Source organism: Eumetopias jubatus, unplaced genomic scaffold, assembly GCF_037043125.1.
Source record: "Eumetopias jubatus isolate StellerSeaLion01/CBP00866 unplaced genomic scaffold, mEumJub1_p1.0 scaffold_8, whole genome shotgun sequence".
In the NCBI taxonomy this organism is placed as follows: domain Eukaryota; kingdom Metazoa; phylum Chordata; class Mammalia; order Carnivora; family Otariidae; genus Eumetopias; species Eumetopias jubatus.
Genome location: NW_028274814.1, coordinates 44163624 through 44185620, shown reverse-complemented (window position 1 = coordinate 44185620; position 21997 = coordinate 44163624). Strand labels below are relative to the sequence as shown.

The 21997-nt window shown below is 47.7% G+C and overlaps 1 protein-coding gene across 2 annotated transcripts in view; it reads right to left on the bottom strand.

The window, feature by feature from the left end:
* Positions 1–13554: 13554 nt before the first annotated feature.
* Positions 13555–21997, bottom strand: part of CD9 (CD9 molecule) — a 32876-nt gene continuing 24433 nt past the window's right edge. For both annotated transcript variants that reach the window (XM_028121225.2, XM_028121224.2), the window contains 6 exons: positions 18994–19091; positions 18208–18282; positions 16262–16360; positions 16035–16124; positions 15303–15386; positions 13555–14120 (listed from right to left, as the gene is read on the bottom strand). In XM_028121225.2, coding sequence (XP_027977026.1) covers positions 14055–14120; positions 15303–15386; positions 16035–16124; positions 16262–16360; positions 18208–18282; positions 18994–19059 — 480 coding nt within the window. In that variant the 5' untranslated portion in view covers positions 19060–19091 and the 3' untranslated portion in view covers positions 13555–14054. The remainder of the gene's footprint in view (positions 14121–15302; positions 15387–16034; positions 16125–16261; positions 16361–18207; positions 18283–18993; positions 19092–21997) is intronic.

Genomic DNA, 21997 nt, shown 5'->3' with positions numbered 1-21997 from the left:
TTGAACGGCTACTGTTTCCACTGAATGCCAACCTTGTACCCAGAGCTGCACTGGAGTTACAGGGAAAGAGTGCAGGCTGGGCCCTGGCCTCAGGAGGTTACAGTCAGGAGACCCGAGACCTCAGAGATTCTCCACATTTCACAAACGACAAAACTGAGGCTTGAGTCATAATGCAGGAAAGAGTTAGAAGCCATGGAGCAATGATTAAGGATTAGTCATTTATAAACTCCTAGGTCATTCCTCATCCGTTCTTGAAGGTTTAGTACCTGGTTAAAAAGTGTCTCCAACACTATCCCTGTAAAATCTTGGTGGCTTCAGAATCCGGGTCTCCTGCCCAGTAGTTTATATCTTCCACAGGTTGAGACGATGAAAGGAGAGCATGGGACATGGATGAACCTGGCTCACAGTGTTAGGGCCCTACCTAATCACCAGATCCTAATCACCTGGGCCATGTGCCCCAGGGGAGGCTGTGACCCTTCCCAGCCCTGGGCCAGGGCCCTGGGGAACGAGACCATAAGTCTGACCCACTTATGGTAATTCCACTCCACTTGCCTGGATTTAAGAATGAGTGCGTAATCAAAGAGGGTGGTGGAGGAGGAGAAAATGGGTGAAGGGGAGTGGGAGGTACAGGGGTATGGAGTGAATAAGTCACGGGGAGGAAAGGCACAGCGTGGGGAATATAGTCAGTGGTTGTGCTAGCCTTCTTTGGTGACCGATGGTGGCCACACTCGTGGTGAGCACGGCGTGATGTACAGACGTGGCGAACCACTATGCTGTACCCTTGAAACTAATGTAACACTGTGCGTCAACCGTGCTTCAGTTAAGAAATTTTTGAACAGAATTTTTAAAAAGTACGAGTCTTGGGGAAAAAAAAGAATGCGTATGTAATCCATTTTGGCCAATGAGATGTGAGGGGATGTCTTCTGAGGGAATCTGGGGAAGAATTTTTATGTTCTTAAAAGGACAAGACACACTGAAGAAATATTTTCTCTTCTATTATTTAAATATAGATGTTGTGGGAGGAGATGAAGCCTTGAGTCGGTATGGCCACCTTGTGACCATTTAAGGGACACACTAGGGTGAAAGCCAGGGTGCCGAGGACAGCCAGCCATGGAGCTGCTCTCCCTCTGAATTTCTTGCGCGTGAGCAAATTCCTCATTGGTTAAGATTTTTTGAGCTCAGCCTTCTGAAACTTGCAGCCCAAAGCATCTTAACCAGTTAAGGTAGAGTGTGGCGTCAGGTGGCCTTGGCTCTGAGCGCTGTGCAAGGTCAAGCAAAGCAGGGGTCGGGGCAGCCCGAGCTGCAAGCTAGCGACCGGAAGTCTGGGTTTAATGCAATACAAACTGTTTTTCCTTGTGTCCCTGTCAGTGCACAGTCCCGACCAGGCGGCCTTTTGTGTGGTCATTCGGGGACCCAAGATCCTGTCTTCCTTCCTCTCTGTGCTTGGGGTGTAGCTGCCAGGTAGAGGTGGGGAAGGCACACCTGCTTCTTAAGCCCTTCTGGCTGGAAGTTATACTCATCACCTGTATTTTTATTTCACTGGCTAGATGGAGTCACGCAGCCCCTCCTGGGTGCAAGGAGACTGGCCGGGCAGCCCCTTCCAGTAACAACTGCATCCTCCACGAGGGGAGTAGGGACATCTGAGAGTCAGCAGGCCCTCTGGGCCAGAAGCTCTGATGGTGGGGTAATGAGGGAGGGTCTGGGCCTTGAGGGGAGAGGGACCCAGTGAGGGAGGGAGGGACGGGCTTTCAGTGGGTGGTGGTGGGTACGGGGTGTATTAAGGGAAAAAACTGATTCAAAGGGGACCCGGTTGGGGTAAGGGCTGCATTTGGGTGGAGAGGTCTATAAACTTGAAAAGAGGGAATGAGACCAGAATACAGAGGGCCTCGCATGTCTGTGTTCCCCAGAGTTGAGATGGGCTGTTATGCAGATGGGCTCTATCTGGGTCTCTACCTGGTAAGCGTCGGGATTCAGGATGAAGCCCACAATATTCCATGGCATGGATAAAGGAACAGGAGGCTTTATTTATTTATTGAGGGGTGGGGAAAAAGAAAATGTACAAGCCCGGGGTCAGCAAAACTAAGTTGTCATGTTCTAGTAGAGAGACCTTGGCCTTTTTTAAAGGGCAAATACCAAAGCAACCTTGTTAGTGAAAAAACCCACAGGCTGCTTGGGGCCAACCAGTCTGGATGTGGGTGCTCACTGTTGACAGTAGGGGACAACCTTGGCTCCACGGGATGGTAAGTTGTGGGAGGGCTGAGTTTGAGGCAGCCCCTCCCACTCGGAGAAGGGGAATCCTGATCCCAATGAGCTCTGTGTCCATGTTACATTGCGGGAGGGGTCAGAGCCCTCGGATCTAGTAATAACAAGGCTACTTATTGTGCACCTACTACATGCGAGGCACTTTCTATTTGCACTTAGTAGGCCCAACAATCAGGGCCCTTGGGTTGTAACCTTACAGCCATTCTCTTTTGTCTCGCCCTGTTCTTAAATTGTGTGCAGCAGAAGCCCTTCATTTTTGTCCAGGGCGGATGTGTGGCAGTCTTAGGACTATCCTGGTGACTTCTGGGTAAAGTCCTACAGCGCCTTTGAGTTGCAAAACACAGTTTTCCTTCCAGAATTACAAGGTTTAGTCACAGGTGATAGTCAAAGCTTCCAATTATAGTTAAAGATATGGTTGCTTTTCCTTGGGCCTGGAAAGGAGTGTGCCCAGCGTCTCCTTTCTTGCTTGCTCTCCTCTGCTCACCTAACTGCATTTTCTGAGCGCCCAGTTGGAGAAGGTTTTAGTTATCCCCGGCCAATGATCAGAGGCATAGAATCAGCTTCTCCCCAGCCCTCTGGGTGCCAGCAGCGGTGGGAACATGGCCCCTCCTCTGGGCTTCTGGGGTCTGATAGCCTTACCTCCTCCCTCTGCTCCCCTACCTGGTGGTTATTACTTCTGCATTCCCTCCTTCTCTTTTCTGATTTTTCAGAATAGATGTCCTTCACAACTCCCTGTCTTCAATTCTTTCTGATGAATTACCTATTTTAGATTCTGTCTTCTTGGTCAGACTCTGATTATACATTGGTTATTTAACGACATCCAACCAGCCACAGTTGAAAGATGTAAATTATATTAAATCTAACAGTGAGTTATTTATGGAGAAAATGATGTAACATTTGCTTATATAAGCCAGGGTTTAATAAAGTACTGCTCTCCCTGGAAGAGATTTGTACTTAACTGAGTGCTATGACCTTCCTTCTCTGCCTCCACTTTTAACCCAGAGGGCGCCTAATATGTCATTCACGGACCAAACTATGAGTACACCTTCCGTTACATCAGCATCATCAGTAGGATCTGGGAGTGAGGAAGAGATGAGGGACTCCACGCTTGTTCAGAAGGAAACGAGGGGGGCAGCCTGATCTAAAGGGTGGTGGCTGCTGAATTTGAGTCTAGATTTTTCTAGGGCTAGTGGGGGCAGGAAACACGGCAGAAGAGATGAAAAGATGTTCCCCTGGGTCTCTCTTGACATCGTGGGGTTGGATTTGTTTTCAAGAGATTCAGAGGATTCCTAACTTTGATTTGCTGAATAGCACCTTTACATTTCATCTTCATTCTCTGGCTCATTTAATTACTGATAACTCCTTTAAAGAGGAAGAAAAATGGACCAGGGAGAGTTTGCTCCTCTTTAGTTCCAAACCAGACCAAGGTAGCTCAGTAAATGCTGCTGCCTTTCGTCCAAATGTCAGAGTAATTGTCTGTTGTTGCTTCCACTCCTCAGTGTTTCTTTGGAGTTGTGTGCTCCTGCTCTTTCTCCCTCCTCCTCCTCCCGTCCCTCCTCCTCCCCCTCCCTCCTCCTCCCGTCCCTCCTCCTCCTGTCCCTCCTCCTCCCCCTCCCATCCCTCCTCCTCCCGTCCCTCCTCCCCCTCCCTCCTCCTCCCGTCCCTCCTCCTCCTGTCCCTCCTCCTCCCCCTCCCTCCTCCTCCCGTCCCTCCCCCTCCCATCCCTCCTCCTCCCCCTCCCTCCTCCTCCCATCCCTCCCCCTCCCTTCCCTCCTCCTCCCCCTCCCTCCTCCTCCCGTACCTCCTCCTCCCGTCCCTCCTCCTCCCCCTCCCTCCTCCTCCCATCCCTCCCCCTCCCGTCCCTCCTCCTCCCCCTCCCTCCTCCTCCCATCCCTCCCCCTCCCTTCCCTCCTCTTCCCCCTCCCTCCTCCTCCCGTCCCTCCTCCTCCCATCCCTCCTCCTCCCCCTCCCTCCTCCTCCCATCCCTCCTCCTCCCGTCCCTCCTCCTCCCCTCCCTCCTCCTCCCCCTCCCTCCTCCTCCCATCCCTCCTCCTCCCATCCCTCCTCCTCCCATCCCTCCTCCTTCCCCTCCCTCCCCGTCTTTTTCTTCTCTTCTTCCCACCCCTTTCTCCTCCTCTTTCCTTGACTTCCTCCTCCCCCTTCCTCTCCTTCTCCACCTTCTTTTCTCTAATGCTTTTACACAGACTTTGTTTTATGTGTTCCACAGTTTTGGTCAGAACCTGCACAGATTTCACCACCTTTAGTGCACTCTTAAACAAAGCTATAACTTTGCCATCAACCTTAATCAAAGCTGAATCGTCCTGCATGTCCGAATAGTTACTCTGAAGGCATACAAATGGGTAAGGAAGAAGGAAAACTCTTACTGTATGCAGACGATATGATACTGTGTATAGAAAACCCTAAAGACTCCACCCCATACCTACCAGAACGGGTAGGTGAATTCAGTAAAGTCGTAGGATACAAAATCAACGTATGGAAATCTGTTGCATTTCTATACACTAATAATAAAGCAGCAGAGAGTGAAATTAAGAAAACAATCCCATTTACAATCACACCCAAACCAGTAAAATACCTAGGAATAAACTTAACCAAAGAGGTGAAAGACCTGTACTCTGAAAGCTATAAAACAGTGATGAAAGAAATTCAAGATGATGCAAAGAGAGGGAAAGACATTTTGTGCTCATGGGCTGGAAGAACAAATACTGTTAAAATGTGTATACTACCCAAGGCAATCTACAGATTTAATGTGATCCTTATCAAAATACCAACAGCATTTTTCGCAGAGCTAGAACAAACAATCCTAAAATTTGTATGAAACCACAAAAGACCTCAAATAGCCAAAGCAATTTGACAAAGAAAGACAAAACTGGAGGTATCACAACTCCAGATTTCTTTTTTTTTATATTTTCAAGGATTTTTATTATGAATTAAGACAGGGAAATGGGAATATAGTTGAAAGAAGTTGTGGGGTCTAAGATGGGATTTATTTTTTTAAATATGAGAGTTAGTTTTTTGTGACTGTATGTTGATGGGAGTGAAAAAGGAGTAAAAAATGAGAGTCCACAGCTTTCTGTGAGCGAGCACAGTGGATGGGAGCAATGTATTCATGCTGGCTGTGCTTGGGGCAAAGAGAAATCCATTCATTATAACGGGGAGGGGAGGCAGGTGCAGGGGCGGATTTGGTAAAGGGATGGTGAGGAAGAAGTGGAGGAAGTGACACAGAAGATGCAATAAAATGACTATTTCTCTATAGAAATGAGTCAGAGAGGAGCGAGAAAATATAAATGTGTCCTTTGAGAGAGCAGGCGATCATCAGAAAAATCCAATAAGATGGTTAAGGACCCAGTTGAGATCTGGGGGTAGGAATTTAAAAGGTATCAGTCAGCCAAGTTGTTCACTGCTCAGATGTACATGTGGTGTAAGTAGAAATCTAGATGCAGTGAGGGTTGGGATATTGCTAAGAGAATACAATAGAGAAAGAGAGGTCAAGGGCAATTCCCGACGTCAACTTATATTACAAATGGTAGTAATTGTAACAGTATGTTACTGGCATAAAAATAAACACATAGATTAATAGAATAGAACAGAAAGCCCAGAAATGAACCCACAATTATATGGTCAATTAATCTTTGACAAAGGAGGAATGAATATACAATGGGAAAAAGAAAAATGGTTTTGGGAAAACTGGACAGCTACATGCAAAAGAATGATACTGGACCGCTTTTTTTCACCATAGACAAAAATAAATTTAAAATGGATTAAAGACCTAAATGTGAGACCTGAAACCATAAAAATCCTAGAAGAAAGCACAGACCATAATCTCTCTGACATTGGCTGTAGCAACATTTTTCTAAATATGTCTCCTGAGGCAAGGGAAATAAAAGCAAAAATAAATTATTGGGACTACATCAAAATAAAAAGCTTCTACACAGTGAGGGAAACAATCAACAAAACTAAAAGGCAACCTACTGAATGGGAGAAGATATTTGCAAATGACATATCTGATGAAGGGTTAGTATCCAAAATATATAAAGAACTTATGCAACTCAACACCCAAGAAACAAATAATCCAATTAAAATATGGGTAGAAGACATGAACAGACATTTCTCCAAAGAAGACATCCAAATGGCCAACACATACATGAAAAGATGCTCAACATCACTCATCATCAGGGAAATACAAATCAAAACTATAATGAGATATCACCTCATACCTGTCAGAATGGCTAAAATCAAAAACTCAAGAAACAATAAGTGTTGGTGAGGATGTGGAGAAAAAGGAACTTTCTTGCACTGTTGGTGGGAATGCAAACTGGTGCAGCCACTCTGGAAAACAGTATGGAGGTTCCTCAAAAAGTTAAAAATGGAAAGGAATCACACTACTGGGTATTTACCCCCAAAATACAAAAACACTAATTCAAAAGGTTACATGCACCCCTCTGTTTATTGCAGGATTATTTACAATAGCCAAACTATGGAAGCAGCCCAAGTGCCCATCGACTGATGAGTGGATAAAGAAGATGTGCTATATATATATATATATATATATATATATATATATATACATACATACATGATGGAATATTACTCAATCACAAAAAGGAATGAAATCTTTGCAACAACATGGATGGAGCTAGAGAGTGTAATGTTAAATGAAGTAAGTCAGTCAGAGAAAGACAAATGCCATATGATCTCATTCATATGTGGAATTTAAAAACTAAAACAAATGAGCAAAGCGAGACAAACCAAGAAACAGACTCTTAACTATAGAGAACAAACTGATGGCTACCAGAGAGGAGGTGGGTGGGGGTTTGGGGGGAAATAGGGGATTGAAGTTAGAGTGCACTTATTATGATGAAAAATAAAACAAAATGAAAAATAAAAAAGAATCATTACTCTGGCCTGCATGCCAATGAGTAGCCTCCAGCTCCTAATGGAAGTTCATGGAAGTTGCTACCACCCAGCACCACCATGGCAAGAAGCCTCAAGAGTTCTGTAACCAGTGTTTAGATGGATCCATAGAAAATTTGCATCTGGCACCCCACTGTGGAATCTTATATCTACTGTATCTTGATGTCTGAGTTGAAACTTCCATGTTATCATCCTGTTACATACTTACATTGAGTTTTGTGGTCCTGGGCACATCACTGCCTCTTTTCTTTGGTCCTCAGTGTCCCCATGTGTTAAGAATGGAGAATACTCCTCATGTTTCCCTAACTCCCAGGGCAGTGCTGAGGGTCAGTTGGATAGCCCAAACCCTGCTATGAGATCTGTGGGTACCAGTGACTGTCTCTGCAGGGTGTGTTGGAATAGCCCCCCAGGGTCCCTCACTGCCTTGCTTGGCTATGTCAGTTCTGGCTCCTAGAGCCCTGCAGGGTAGTAGAGATTCCACATTAGGATAAGATCTGATCCTCCCTGCATTGCTCCAGGGGAAACAGATGGTTTGGGGAAATCTAATTTAAAAGTAAAGAAATTGAATTAGCTCTCCAGGGGTCTGCTAGCCAATGCTTGAGTAAAAACTATTACATTAGCTTCTCAGGCCTCTCCAAGCCAGCATTAAAACTGAGGGCGGGTGGGGTGGGCTTAGGGGATGAGGAGAGAACTTAGCTCGGTGGGGTAAAAGTCCTTAGCCTCTGATGATCCCTGGCTTGGGACTCATGAACCTGTAGCTGCCTCTGCCATTAACTTTCCATGGTTCACAGACCTCTCTGGAACTTGCCTTTCTCAGAGACCCACACATAAAATCCTACCTCTATTGGGGTGTGGTCACACTTAAGGAGAACATCCTCACCAGGCATATTTACTCTGAGAATTCCATTGCAGGGCTTTTGAATCACAGATCTGTACTTCTGAAACAAATAATGCAACATATATTAAGAAAAAGGAAAAAGAAGAAGATAGCAGGAGGGGAAGAATGAAGGGGAGTAAGTCGGAGGGGGAGATGAACCATGAGAGACGATGGACTCTGAAAAACAAACTGAGGGTTCTAGAGGGGAGGGGGGGTGGGGGGATGGGTTAGCCTGGTGATGGGTATTAAAGAGGGCACGTTCTGCGTGGAGCACTGGGTGTTATGCACAAACAATGAATCATGGAACACTGCATCCAAAACTAATGATGTAATGTATGGTGATTAACATAACAATAAAAAAAAAAAAGAATTCCATTGCAGATCCTCTTGGGGTAAAAACTCTGTGGCAGGGCTCATCTAGGGTGGCTGACCTAGGCATCCCTGAGCCAGTTAGCTCTGACCAGGAAAGTGGTCCCAGGGAGTCTTTTCTACCTAATTTCTTGTGCTTGGAACACCATTCAAAGGGCATCCTGAACATTAACATTGCTCCCTTGGCCACAACCATGGGACCAGGGATGGGTGTCCTGACAAGAGATGCCAATGGGGATGCTTCTTATTGGACAGTGCCAAACTAGTCATTAGATCCTTTCTGCTAAGGGAGCTTGAATGTGAGATGCAGGGAGAACCAGAGATGCATATGCAGAGCTGGGATGAGCCCATCTCAGACCTCTGCTAGGCCTGTTGAACCATCTAGGCTAGAAGTGCAAAAATGCAGAAGTTGTGGTATGGCTGCTGAGATGCTGAATATCCTTTCAACAAACCGTATTATTTAAGGGTTGGGGTGCTCTTTTCATTGCATCTTGAAGAACCCAACAATGGCACTGAGTATGAAAAAAATGCAACAGTTTCAGATATAAAACATTATTTTGATATATTTTTGGGTTGCCCATAGAAATATTCATGGTTCCTATTACTTTAACCTTTATTAGAGGTCCTCCCCTCACTCTTGCCCCCCTCCGCCCATAATGAAAAGAAAAATATATAGAGAGAGCACTGCTTTCCTGATGGAGGGGCCAAGGGCAGGCACTCCCAAGATGGGCCACTTTGGCATGGACATTGAGTTAAAAGTAATCAAAACCTAGCAGATTCAGGAAAAGCTCTCTACCTCCCCCTCGACTAACTGCATGTACCAGGAAGAGAGCTATTAACAAAGACTCTTCTTTACCTAAGACACTTACCTACATAATAGGGCAACCTTTGTTTTCCAAACATCTCCTTTCACCTCCCTGGTCTTTTTCCCCTTTGTATCCTCAGACATTTACTCCTCTCCTTACTTCATACAAGCATCATGTTGCCTGTCTTTGGAATTTCCATGTCTGTGTGGATTCCCCAAATTGTACGCTATTAAATATGGCTTTCTCTTGTTAATCTGTCTCTTGTCAATTTGATTCTTAGTCCAACTGGAAGGACCTTGAAGGGCAGAGAAAAATCTTCCACCCCAACACTGAATATTTGCTTGGAGACTTACATCTCTATATGATTTTAGAGATGGGAGGCTTGTAGGAGTTCCTCAAGGCCCCATTGGCACAGGAATTGGCACACCCCATCTCCAGCTTCTCCTGGAGCCTCCTTCACACTTTGGGGCCCACTACTCTGTTGGACAGCCCCAGCTTCTACGGAGTTTTCTTTTTATTAAGCCAACATCTGTTCCCTGTGATTTCCACCATGAGTTCTCATTGTGGCCTCTGGGACCACATAGGTCTCTGGTCCACCTTACAGTCCTTTAGATATTTGAAAACCAAGATTGTTGTATTGTAGGTTTCCCTGACCCCGCCCAGGTTAGAATCTTTTGGTCCTTCACTCTCCTCTTGGATGACATGGTTTTAGGCCCCTCCCCAATAAGGTCTCCCCTACCTCCAGGTCTTTGTAGTAGTCTCCCTTACTTTTTGAGGAGAGGCCCCAGATTGGAGCATCATACTGCCCTGGAGGCTGACTGCTGCATCTGTGGTGGCTTTATTATCTCCCTCCATCTGGACAAGTGTCTGGAAGGAAGCCAAGACAGCCTTACTTCACAGTTTTGGCTTCTTTTAAGGTTGTGGTAAGCTATATTTCCTTGCCCCCCCCCCCTTTTTTTTTCAAATGAAATTCTTTCTCCATCCTGCATTTATGTAATGAGTTCTTCCAATCAAGTGGTTCCAGTACGTTCCTGTTAAATTTCTTCCTTTGATATTAATCCTGGAGATGCCACTATGTGAAATGTGCAATAAGACTGGAGAAAGAGAACTGGATTCAAATCTGTATCCAGTATATTAACTGTATGATCTGGGGGCAAATACTTAGCTTCTCCAAATCTCAAGTCCTCTAACTTTAAAATGGAATAAAATACCTGTAACTTATGTGTCCCTTTCCCATCTTCTTTGTAGCTGAGTACTCATGTGACAGATTTTGGTCAATGAAGCACAAATGGAAGTCAGCTTCCAAGCTTTTGGGGGAAGCTTTTGCATTTTAGATAAAAGGGGTACTTGTAGCAAGGATTTGCCCTTCTCCTACTTCCTGCTGTGAATGTAGAGATGGTTGGAGCTGTGGCAGCTGCCTTGTTGACAGAGTGAGGGAAGCCAAGAGAATCACAGAGATGCCGTCTTTGTGAGTGCTCAGCTGCTAAATCAACACCTGTGGTTGCCTCCAGACTTAATGCATATGGGAAAAAAACCCTATTATCTAGCCAGCCAAACATGCATTTAACTTCTTCAGCTACAAGTTTAAGGGATGAGAAGCTATGTTAAAACATATGTAGACTGCTTGATTTCATTTACTTATTATTTATTCCCTGTAAGATATATCCTTTTGGGCGTCATTATCCATTATTCCAGATCCTGAGATCTCTTTGAACTATAATTCTCTTACTCACATTACTGGGTATTCCTCAGAGCTTTGTGAAACCTGTAATATTTAATTGTATTCCAAGTTATTTAAAACATTGACCGGATAGGGCAAAGCAGCCCCCTCCCCACTCCACGGATCTCTCCCCTCCTATGGAAGTGTTCACCCAGCTGCGGATCTCTCCCCTTGTATGGGAGTGTTCACCCAGCTATGGATCTGCCTGACTGTGCTGGAAGACCACCCATACTACTCCATCTTGTGCCCAAGCAGCTCATGGGATGCCCTCATTTTCAGGGAAACAAAAATACACTGCCCTTAGGGAGTGTCCTAATGCACTAGTTAAAACTCCTTCTGCAGGGAAATTGCAGCAACATGGAAGGAGTGCCAGATACCTGTGGTCTTGCCTCCACCCTAGCACCACTCAGCTCCACCCTAGACGGCGTGGAGTTCGGGAATTTTAAAGCACTTTCAGTCCTTGAAGGGCACCTTTAATAACCTTTACTATCCACCTGTTTACATTCAAATTTGCTGCCCCTGCACTGCCTTTCATAGTTGAACCAGGAGGCCGACACATTCAGCTGTGTATCCATTCCTCTTTTGCCCAAGGAGGTTCTTTCTGGACCCATAGCTATTATTGCTATTGGCAGTCTATTGCCTTTTTTTTTTTAATTTAAAAATTTTTTTAAAATTTTATTTTATTATGTTGTTAATCACCATACATCATTAGTTTTTGATGTAGTGTTCCATGATTCATTGTTTGCGTATAACACCCAGTGCTCCATGCCCTCCTTAATACCCATCACCAGGCTAACCCATCCCCGCCCCCCCGAGTTTATTGCCTTCTTGTGACCTAAAACTTCCTAAAGGCCTTTGTTCCAAAAGCCCTTCAGGCCCCGAGAGCCGTGGTGCATCTTGGTTTTGCCTTAGTTGCGGAGCTTCAACTAGACCCATTCACCAGGAGTCAGGGTGAGCTCGTTGGGCTGGACTGAGGGCAGCGTTGACCAGCTGGCTTCTTTCTGGGTGTCCGTCAGCTCTCAATGATCCCTCCTCTTCTGGTCTTGGGTTCAGTCTAAAGGTCAGAGGGTGGCTGAATCTTTACTACATGTACCCCGCCTCTGAAGTCAGGGATAAATATGGCACTGAAAACTGGTGATTTTCTCTCCAGAAATTTCAAGTGAGGCTACTGGAGGTTGTCTGCATAAACTTGGGGGTTGAACACCAGCCCTTTTTCCAACCCATGTGGACTGAGTAGCAGAGACAAGTGGTCTCTTTGGTGAGCAGAATATAGCACTCAGAAGTGCAGAGCTCCAAGAGTTCCTAGTCCATGGTTCTAGAAACTTCCTATGGCTCAACTGGGTTTCCACTCTTGGGTTCCGGGAGTCACCACTTGTGTTCTTAAGCTGTCGCTTAAGCTAGTCAGTGGGCCCATTATTTATGACAAACTGAAAAGACAGGGTATAACCCCGAGGCATTCCTCGATTTAAGTAGTAGCAAGCCTGGTATACTCTGACCCCATCCACTCTTCAGCACAGAAGCAGAGTGGAAAGTGTGTAGATGGAACCTGCTTTTCCTAGAGGGCACTGGCGGATATTAGAATTAATCAGGGATTGTGATGCTGACTTAAGACAGGCTCATTCACACTTTCATAAAAAGAACAGTTGACCTGCAATTTCCACATCGAAACAGTACAATTAGCCCTCAAATGCTCAGATTAATAAGGCTCCTGGGGGCCCAGAATAGCAATGAGATGCAAGCGTGCTAACCCTGGGTTTTTCCCCTCCTCGCATGGGAGGCCTGAAAGGCAATGAGGCATTTTGCAGCTGCTTTTTTTGCTGGCTCATATCAGCTCCTCCAACTCCTGGCCTGTGTGTGTTTAGCTCCAACACATAGGGTCCTGGCCTCTGCAGGACCCACACCCCCATGAGAGGAACAAGAATTGACACAGATTTGTCTGTTTTCACGGGTGTTAGCTCCTGCTTGAGTTCTGGTCTGTTCTTGCTCTCCCCAACTACATCCGGCTGTCCTTCCTATCTGACCTGTGACCACACGGCGTCAAGTTCCAGTGTCTGATGCAAAGGCAATGGTCTTAAAGAGACTTCAAACCAACTCTAATGATTGTACAAGGTCAAATCTGTGCAGCAAATTATACACACACACATAAAATGTAAATTCTAATATATTAGAATATTTAACATTTAATATTCTGCCTCCCTGATCAAACGCCCTCATTTATTCAACCAACCAACATTAATTGCCAACAAATATTTATTGAGCACCTCCTATGCACTAGAGACAGTAGGTTCCAGGTGCTGGGGGTAGAGCAGTGAATAAAACAAGTCCCCCGCCATCAGGGAGGTCACATTTACTGTTCTCTTCCCGAGATACAACCTGATGCTACAGGAAAGAGTCATGGGCTAGGTTCTGGTGTGGACTCTATTAACAACTGAGTGATCTTGTGATCAAAATCCCTTCCTCTCTTGCTTTCTTCATTAGTCAAAGAGGGAGACCAACTTTCCAACCTATTTCTCATATAAATGTGGTTAGAAGACATCTGAAAAATAAATAGCTTTAAAAATATAAAGGAAGCAAAAAACAAAAACCGGTCCAGGATATTGTCATCATCATTTATTTATTATGTATCAAATTGTCTTCAACATAAGTTACAACCTGATTAAGTTTGATAGACTTTTTTATCTCTTTAAAGACAAAAAAATTCTCTTTATGTACAATATCTTTTGTCTAGAGTCTAGCAAATATAGTACCTTTCATTGCAGGATTTCTGCTTAACATAATAAGCAAAAACAACCAACCAAAAAAAATATAAACCAAAGCAAACCAAATCCCCAAATTTCTCAACTACAAATACCAATATTGAATAAAGCATTAAAAAGACAAACATGGAATAACTTTTTTGTTTAGAAACGCAGAATGAATACTAAGGTTAGTGGCAAAAAAAAAAAAGTCAAAAAACAAAAACAAGACAACACCAAAAAACCCCCCAAAACCCCCAAACCCCCCCAAAACACAAAAAAACCAAAACTGCAAGAAAATAACCAACAATCTTTAGGGGTGGACCTTCCTGCTCAGGGGGCGCAAGCTGACTCTAGACCATCTCTCGGCTCCTGCGGATAGCACAGCACAGGATCATACTGAAGATCATGCCAAATATCTAGAAGACAGAAAGAAACATGAGGCATAGGGCAGCTTTCCCGAGGGAAGGGTGAAGGAGAGGAGGGACGTGAGTCATTCGGGCCAAGACAAACAAATATAGTGACCACAGGGCCAGGCACGCTGAAGGGTGCCAAAGGAGGAGAGACGGGGGCTGGGTAATGGGAAGAGTCACTGACTGCTGGGATTCTGCCAGTCTGCGGCCACTTGCTCATGTAAACTGCACAAGCCACTTCCCCAAGGAAACTTCCAGAGTGTTACAAATAAGCTCAGAGCTAAATTTAATGCTCAAAGGCCAGATATTCCAATGATCCACACAGGCCTGTACTTTCCATCTATGTGTGTGCCTGTTTTTTATATTCCATTTTGAAAATAAGTATTGTTATGGCTTTTACTGAAAGCGGCCTCAAGCCTTTCTTAGGTGCAAACAACCACCAAGAAAAGGAAGCAATTCTCACTTTTGGGATAGTCTTACTGGGGCAGAGGAGGGCTAAGTCCCCTACATGGTTCTTACCACTCCCTCTTGGGGCATGCGGGGTGGTGACCCAAGGGAACCCTTGTTGCCCTTTATGGTTTCTAGGGGCTGATTAGCAGGACAGATTATCTGAAGCCTGGAATCTTCCTTCTGGCTGTCCACCTTTGGATGCCTTTCAGACTATGGTGTGTGTTCGTGTGTGTGTGTGTGTGTGTGTGTGAGAGAGAGAGAGAGACAGAGAGAGAGAGAGAGAGAGAGAGAGAAACAATTCCCATCCGTGTAGCTTTTATGGAACTTCTTTCTTGGGCAAAGGAAAAGCAGGCACATAACAAAAACATGTCCTGAAGATTATCCCAGGATAACTAACAGGTCTGGGTGACCTACACCCTTGCTAGTCAAAGTGTGGTCCGTGGACCAGCAGCACCGGCATCACCTTACATTTACCCCTGAACCTTAATGGTTAAGACAACGCGTGTCTGGAGACACACGGAGCTTAAATCCCAGATGCTTCACTCATGAGCTCAGAGACTTTGATCAACTCAACCTCTTCATCTCTCCCCTCCCTAGTCTCCCACCTCATAGGTATGGTGAGGATTAAATTAGTTGATAAGTGAATTGACGTATTAACACAGTGCCTGGCCAGAGCGTGTGTTTAACAGACGTTAACCACTAAGACACTCATTCCCTCCTGGTGTCCTCAATACTCACCATCACCACGGCAATCCCAATGCCCACCGCGCCGATGATGTGGAATTTGTTGTGAAAGACCTCTTTTATGGCCTCAGGGCAGGGCTGAGGAGGGCAAACCAAGACTCAGGTCACACACAATCCCTGCTCCAGGGCACCTCCTCCCTCCCACAGCACCCGTCTCACGCCAGGAGTGCTGGGGGTCCCAGAGAAAGGGCTGGGGACAGGAGTGCCCAGGTGTCCCGGCTGGTGGACAGAAAGGAGAACTGAGGGATATGGAGGTGGGTCCCTAAAGTCCCGGTAAGAAATAAGGGAAGGAAGAAGGGTAAGGCCCCGCTTGGGGTCTAGCTCGTATCAGGCCATTGGGTTACTTCTGATTATTCTCAAGTTTGGACGTTAGCTCCCACTTCCCATCATGAGCTGTCGATACATCTAAAAAGCGAAGAGTCCAGCATTCAGAGCACACCCGACCCGCTGGCTTGAGGACTGGAGGAGGCAGAATGTAAGGCAGCAGTGAGCAGCTCATTGCAGGCAGCTAGAATACTCTGTTATTTCCCTGATCCGGTCCTTGAGGAAACAGAGGCCCCAGGCCGGGGAGGAAAGAGGTGGCCCCGCTGTGGGGCCCTTTCACAGGGGCGAGAAGTAGTTCTGAATCACCCAGATGCCTGTCCTCCCAGAACGAGGGGGCAAGATTTCGCGTCAACGCTGCTGGGATTTGTCCAGAGCAGCCGGGCGGGGGGCCCACGAGTTTACCTTCACTGTGATGGTTGACAGGACATCCTGCTGGGGGCAGATGTCGGAGATAAACTGTTCCACTCCACCAGCCAGGCCACAGCAGTTCAACTGCAGAGGGCAGGGCAGGGATGGGGTGGGAGAGACGAATGACGAAGGTGACCGGAACACAGACCCGGGGGCTGTTGCGCCCAGCCTCACCCCGTGCGCACCCGCGTCCCGACGGAGCGTTTGCGGAGGTGACGTACCGCGTAGTGGATGGCTTTCAGGGTGTCCCGCTGGGGCTCGTCCTTGGACTTCAGCTTGTTGTAGGTGTCCTTGTAAAACTCCTGGACTTCCTTAATCACCTGTGATGGGCAGACAGGGCATTTTCTTGAACAAATGTCACTCGTCCCATCTTGTTCATGCTCAGCCAACAAGATTCCTGACTGAAGCCACCAGACTGGTCCTGCCTCTCCCAGAGCCTCCGGGGCCCTTCTCGTCTCCTCCCACATCCCTAACCCACTCCGGCCATTTTCGCTTCTTCTCTTGTACCTTTGGCGGGTCCCTTCTACCCCACTTGGCTCCTTCCCTTCTACTTGTGAACAAAATGGACTCTCCTCAATCTAAGGAACAGTAATAACAAAACAAAACAAAAAATAAAGGAAAAAAAAATCCTATTCCTGACCTGACTAGTTCCTCAGGCTTCCATTATTTTCTTCTTCACTTAGAGGCTGTGTGACTTTTGGCAAATTACTAAACCTCTCTGTACCTCCGTTTCTGTGTATGTAGAATGGAGATTATAGCAGTCTGTGCCTCAGAGGTTATGGTGAGGATTTACATGAGATATTGCATGTTAAGTCCTAGCACAGTGTCTGGTACAGAGTAAATTTGGACTAAGTACTAGCTATTATAATATGATGGACAATTGTTCTCCTGCTTCTGGGTACCTGGGTATACCCTAGTTTAACAAACGCCTGTCCCTCGACCCCCCACCCCCAATCAGTTAAGTGACCAACATCCAGAATCTCTCCTTCAGCAGCTTCCACTAGCATCCCTTCCTATTTCTACGGTTGCAGCATTTACATCTGGAGAGTTAAATCTCTCTCTCTCTTTAAAGAGGGTTCCAGCACCCAGTCTCCCTGCACTCCCTGCTGCTGAACATGCCAAGACAGCCCTTTCTAAAACAGTGTTCTGACGTGGCCCGTCCTGGCCCAGAACTCTTCAGTGGCTCTCCGTGGAGGCCTCAGCTGTCTTTAAAGGAAAGTACTTGGCGGGGGGGGGGGGGGGGGGCGGCGCACAGGGTGGCGCACAGGGTGGCTCAGTTGGTTAAGCATCTGCCTTCGGCTCAGATCATCATCTCAGGGTCCTGGGGCTGAGCTCAACATCGCTCTCTCTGCTCATTGTGCTCTCTGCTTAGCGGGAAGTCTGCTTCTACCTCTCCCTCTCCCTTTGCCACCCCTGCCCCACTTGTACTCTCTCTCTCTCAAATAAATAGATAAATAAATAACTAAAATCTTAAAAAAAAAAATAAAATAAAGGAAAGTACTCAGTCTCCCACCAACTTTCCTCCTGAAATCCTCTCTCTCATCCAAAGCTCAGGTCGATGCCTGCTTCTCCGCGAAGCCAGAAGAGGTTTCCCTTTGGCATGCTACCTTCTCCAACCCCATGGAACTTCTGGATATAAATGACTTATGTGACACTTATCAAATGCATATCCTTCTCCCACATGTCGGTGGCAGTTGCTTCAAGAGGGGCCCACAGCTTGCGCATCTCTGGACCTACGCGGGGCCTGGCCAGCACTTGGCTCATAGTGACACATATTCAGAGACTAGGTGAAGGGGCAGGGGGGTCCAGCCCACACAAAGCCTTGTTTTCCTAAGCCATCTTTCCAGAGGAGATGGGGGCAGGGCTACTGAGTTGTGAGACACACGTACACATACACGGACCCAGTGAATATTTCCTGAACAGCTATTATGTGCCAGCACCATCCAGGGAACTGGAAGCAGTGGTTGGCACGACACCCACATCCCCCGCCCTGGGGGAGCTCACGCTCTGATGGGCACGTGGGAACGTGGTGAAGTAAGAGGCATGTGTGATGGCTGAGAGCTGACCCAAGTGGCCAGCTGGGACACCCTTCCGCCCTCATCACTCCCACCCCCAAATTCCCAAACCTGTATCACCCCCAAGAGATCTTACGGGAGAAGAAACCTACCTCATCTTTGTGGGAATATCCCCAGATGGCCGCAGCTATCTCAATGGCAAATATCACCAAGAGGAAGCCAAAGAACTAGAAGGCAAAGAAGGGGTAGGATGAGGAGAGATCCCAGCCAGCCAATGAGAGCAACCAAAGGGTTTTCTGGAGAACGAGGAAGAACAAGTCTCTAGGGGTCGGGAATCGGGGGGCACAAATGAACAGCCTGGAAAGGATGGGGAAGAAGTTTAGGGAACTGCGAGCGTTAAGCTGAGGCGAGGAGAGGAAGCCGTAGTAGGAAGAGATTCCTCAGGAGGAAAAGAACGGGGTACAGCCGACCCCAGAATTGGTATTTCTAAGGTGTTAATGAAGAGTCAGTGATAAAATACCATCACTCACGCACAAAAACCACAGGGATTTGCGGAAATAAAGAAAGTGAATACACTTCAGAATTTGAAGGAAACGGTGACAAATTCTAAAATAAGAGAAAGCAAAGGTACCTGTGGATTCAGGGAAAAAAAGCAAACGTGGTCCTCGAACAAGGGGAAAACAAAGTCCTGGCATTTAGTCGCCTAAAGGAAGTGATAAGACAGAGAAAGGAAGAGGGGCAAGGCATCCCTGCAGGGAAGGAGGACAAGATGGCTGCCTGGCTCGGAGGCTAGGGCGGGGCCTGCAGGGGAGGAGCTGAGGAGAGCTCAAGCCCTTGGGGTACCCTCTGCACCCCATCCCACCCCATGTCTTCTATGAGATCTTGGGGGCGGGGGCCTGGGGGTCAGAGCGGCCTCAGGGAGCAGAAGGGGTACTCACCAATCCCAGCATGCACTGGGACTCTTGCACGGCCCCACAGCAGCCCAGGAAACCCACCAGCATCATGAGGGCACCGGCTCCAATCAGAATATAAACTCCTATGGGGAGAAGGGAGCAAACAGAGGGCAAGGCATGGAGTCATTGGTGTGGAGGCCCAGATATGTCCTGCAATTCCTCTTCTCCCCTCTGTAACAATCTGGGCCGTGCCCCCATCCTTATTGCCCCTCCCTCAGGAAAGAAGTGTCCCGTCCTTAAAAACCGCCTCCTCCATCTCTTCCCACCAATCTCTTTTCTAGGACCCCGCCCCATCAAGCCCTCACTCCCATCTTACCCTCACCTTCCTGGAAGGTGCTCAACGACCCGCTAACCAGGACGAAGAGATCCACAGAAATCCCCAGATTTGGCTCAGGACACAAATGGATCCAGTCAGTCAGCTGTTCCCAGCAAGATGAGTCCACTCACACTAATTAAAATAGACCCTCCAGGCCGGGGCTTACTTCCTGGGACTCCGATGAGCCTTGGGCTGGCCTCTCCCTGGACAGAAGAGTGTGTCAGCGCAAGCTTTCAGCAGGAAGGGGCTGTGTGCACTCAGCCAGCCATGCTCAGGGTGGGCCAGCTCTGCCTCATTCCCGGAAGGGATGCCTTCCCTGCCCTGCTTCCGGGGGGGGGGGGGGCAGTGAGGCCCACGCGGTAAGACCAAGGCCATGTGTTGGCAGAGGTACAAGTCCCTGCTTTAGTGCACAGAACACAGGCCTGGTGTCAGAAGACCCTCGCTTTGATCCCTACTCTGTTATTAACTGCTGTGTGGTCTTGGGTAAGACGCTTTCCCCTCTCTGGGCCTTGGTGTCTTTATCGGTAAAATGAGAGCCTGGTGGCTAGGAAATTTCAAAACATCCCTTCGAGCGCACTGGTGAAGAGGTCTTACAGTTGCAGTTCATGTGTTCCAGGTGAAGGGTGAAAAGGATCCTCCTTTAAAGGGAGGGTGAGCACACGGTTTCTAAGTCCTCAATCTGAGTGAGAAGGGCAGTGACTTCTTCCTGGCCCAATGCAGTGCAAAACCCTGGGAGGGGGATGCAGTGGAGCCTGGCCCTTGTCCTTCTGTCACTGCCCAGGAAATGCCCAGAGGGGTCTGTCTTGCAGTTCTATTCTGGAGAAGCCACAGCCATCGCGCTCGCCAGCACGCAGGCCCCGTGGGGAAACTGGCAGAGGTCCCGGGCCTTCCTGTCTGGCAGGCGGGTTCTGTCCAACCTGGGGAGGGGCTCCTGTCACGTGGCGAGAGCTCGTCTGGGTTTGAGAGCCAGCTCTGTGACCCTGGGACAGCCACTGCACCTCTCTGTGCGACAATTTTCTAGTTGTGAAACGGGGGTGCTAATGATGCCTACCTCAGGGCTCGCTGTGCAGATGAAGGGATAGGATCCAAACGTGCCCAACAAATGCTAGCTGCTGTCATTCTGAATAATACGAGGGATGGATGACAATCACTCAGAACCAGTGATGCATTTTTATATACTTGCTGATCCCTGCCTACTCACTGGGACTAGAGAGACTTCCCTGAAGTGCTGGCCAAAGCTGAGAGAGTGTTTGTGATGTTTCCACACAATGCATAACAGAATAGTGCAGTGAGAACCTTGGCAGGTGTTACAGTGACTTCACTGTCCCACATCTGCACCCCTAGTCCAGAGCCGAGGCTTTGCAGGCAACAAACCATGCAGCCCGCCTGCAGCTGAGGCTCCCGGGCAGCCCCGAGTGGAGCGCACACAAGGGAGTGTTTGTGTCTCTCCCCTCCCCCCCATCTGTTGTGATGTCAAGTCACGTGGGTTTACTGGCAAACCCCTATGTCGTATGAATATGGGTATTGTTCCCCTGCATGCCTGGCCCAGACTGGGCATGGGGACAAATGTAGCTTGTCCTCAAGTCCTAGCCTCCTGGGCTGTCCGATAGTGTGAGGTGGCGGGCTGGACTCAGACAGGCAGCGCGGCCCCACGCACTGCACGGGTGTCGCGGGAGGGGTGGCCCCGCTCGGCTCCAGGCTCTGCCATGGGGACACCAGCGAGCCGAGCCGCAGCAGTCAAATGGCCCTGGTTTCTCCCCATCTCATCGGGGCAAGGCAACGAAGGATGAGGTCACTCCTCTGAGCTCCATAGCAGGGGCTGAATACATAGTGGGTATTAAGAGATCAAAAGGATCTGCAAGCACATGGAATAGAGTCGAGTGGGAATGGACAGACGGACATGTCTTCTCTAAGTCCAGATCCCGGTTTGTAAACCAGGACAGCCCTGGCAGAAGTCAGGGGAGTTGGGTCGGCAGCAGTGGTGAGCTACTAGAGGAAAAAGCATTTCCCCATATGAGAGAGAGAGAGAGAGAGAATGCAATTGATTCTCTTCCTAATGGCTTCTTGGTTAGTGGTAAATATCCATTCTTGGGCTCAGTAGATGAAGACTGCAGGACAAAGGTTGTTGGTGTTAAATCTTGCTCGGACAGCTGCAGATGTGGGGTGTCTTGGCTTCACCCTCTCCAGTTGGGGAGGAAGATAAGCCATTCCCTGGGAGCTGTTTACAGGCATTTTAGTAGTGGCCATGAAACTAGAGGGTGGCTCCCCTGCAACAGCCCACCAGCCCCCTGCCCCCCGGAAGCCGTGGGACCACTGGAGGGCTTGGCTGCTTCTCAGCAGGGCCATGCTGGGCTTCCCTCTGGTCAGGCTCCTCCTAGCCTGCACCCTGAGCTTGTTGGCAAAGGCTGCCAAGGAGAAATGACAAAGCGTTCCCCTTTACAAAACAAGTGAATGTTAGCTTTCTGTCTGACTCATGGAAAAAGTTATTCGTCACTGAGCCTTCTCCAGGATTACTGTATTAATTTGCTTGAAGGCTGTTTCTTCTTTTTTCAGGTTGACATTATATGGTCAGAGAAAAAAAGCCTTTGGTAGAGCAGAAGCAAATGCCAGGGTGTCCTTTATACACAAAACTGAGCATTCTTTTCACCTGCGTATCAGGGCTCTGGGCTTCAG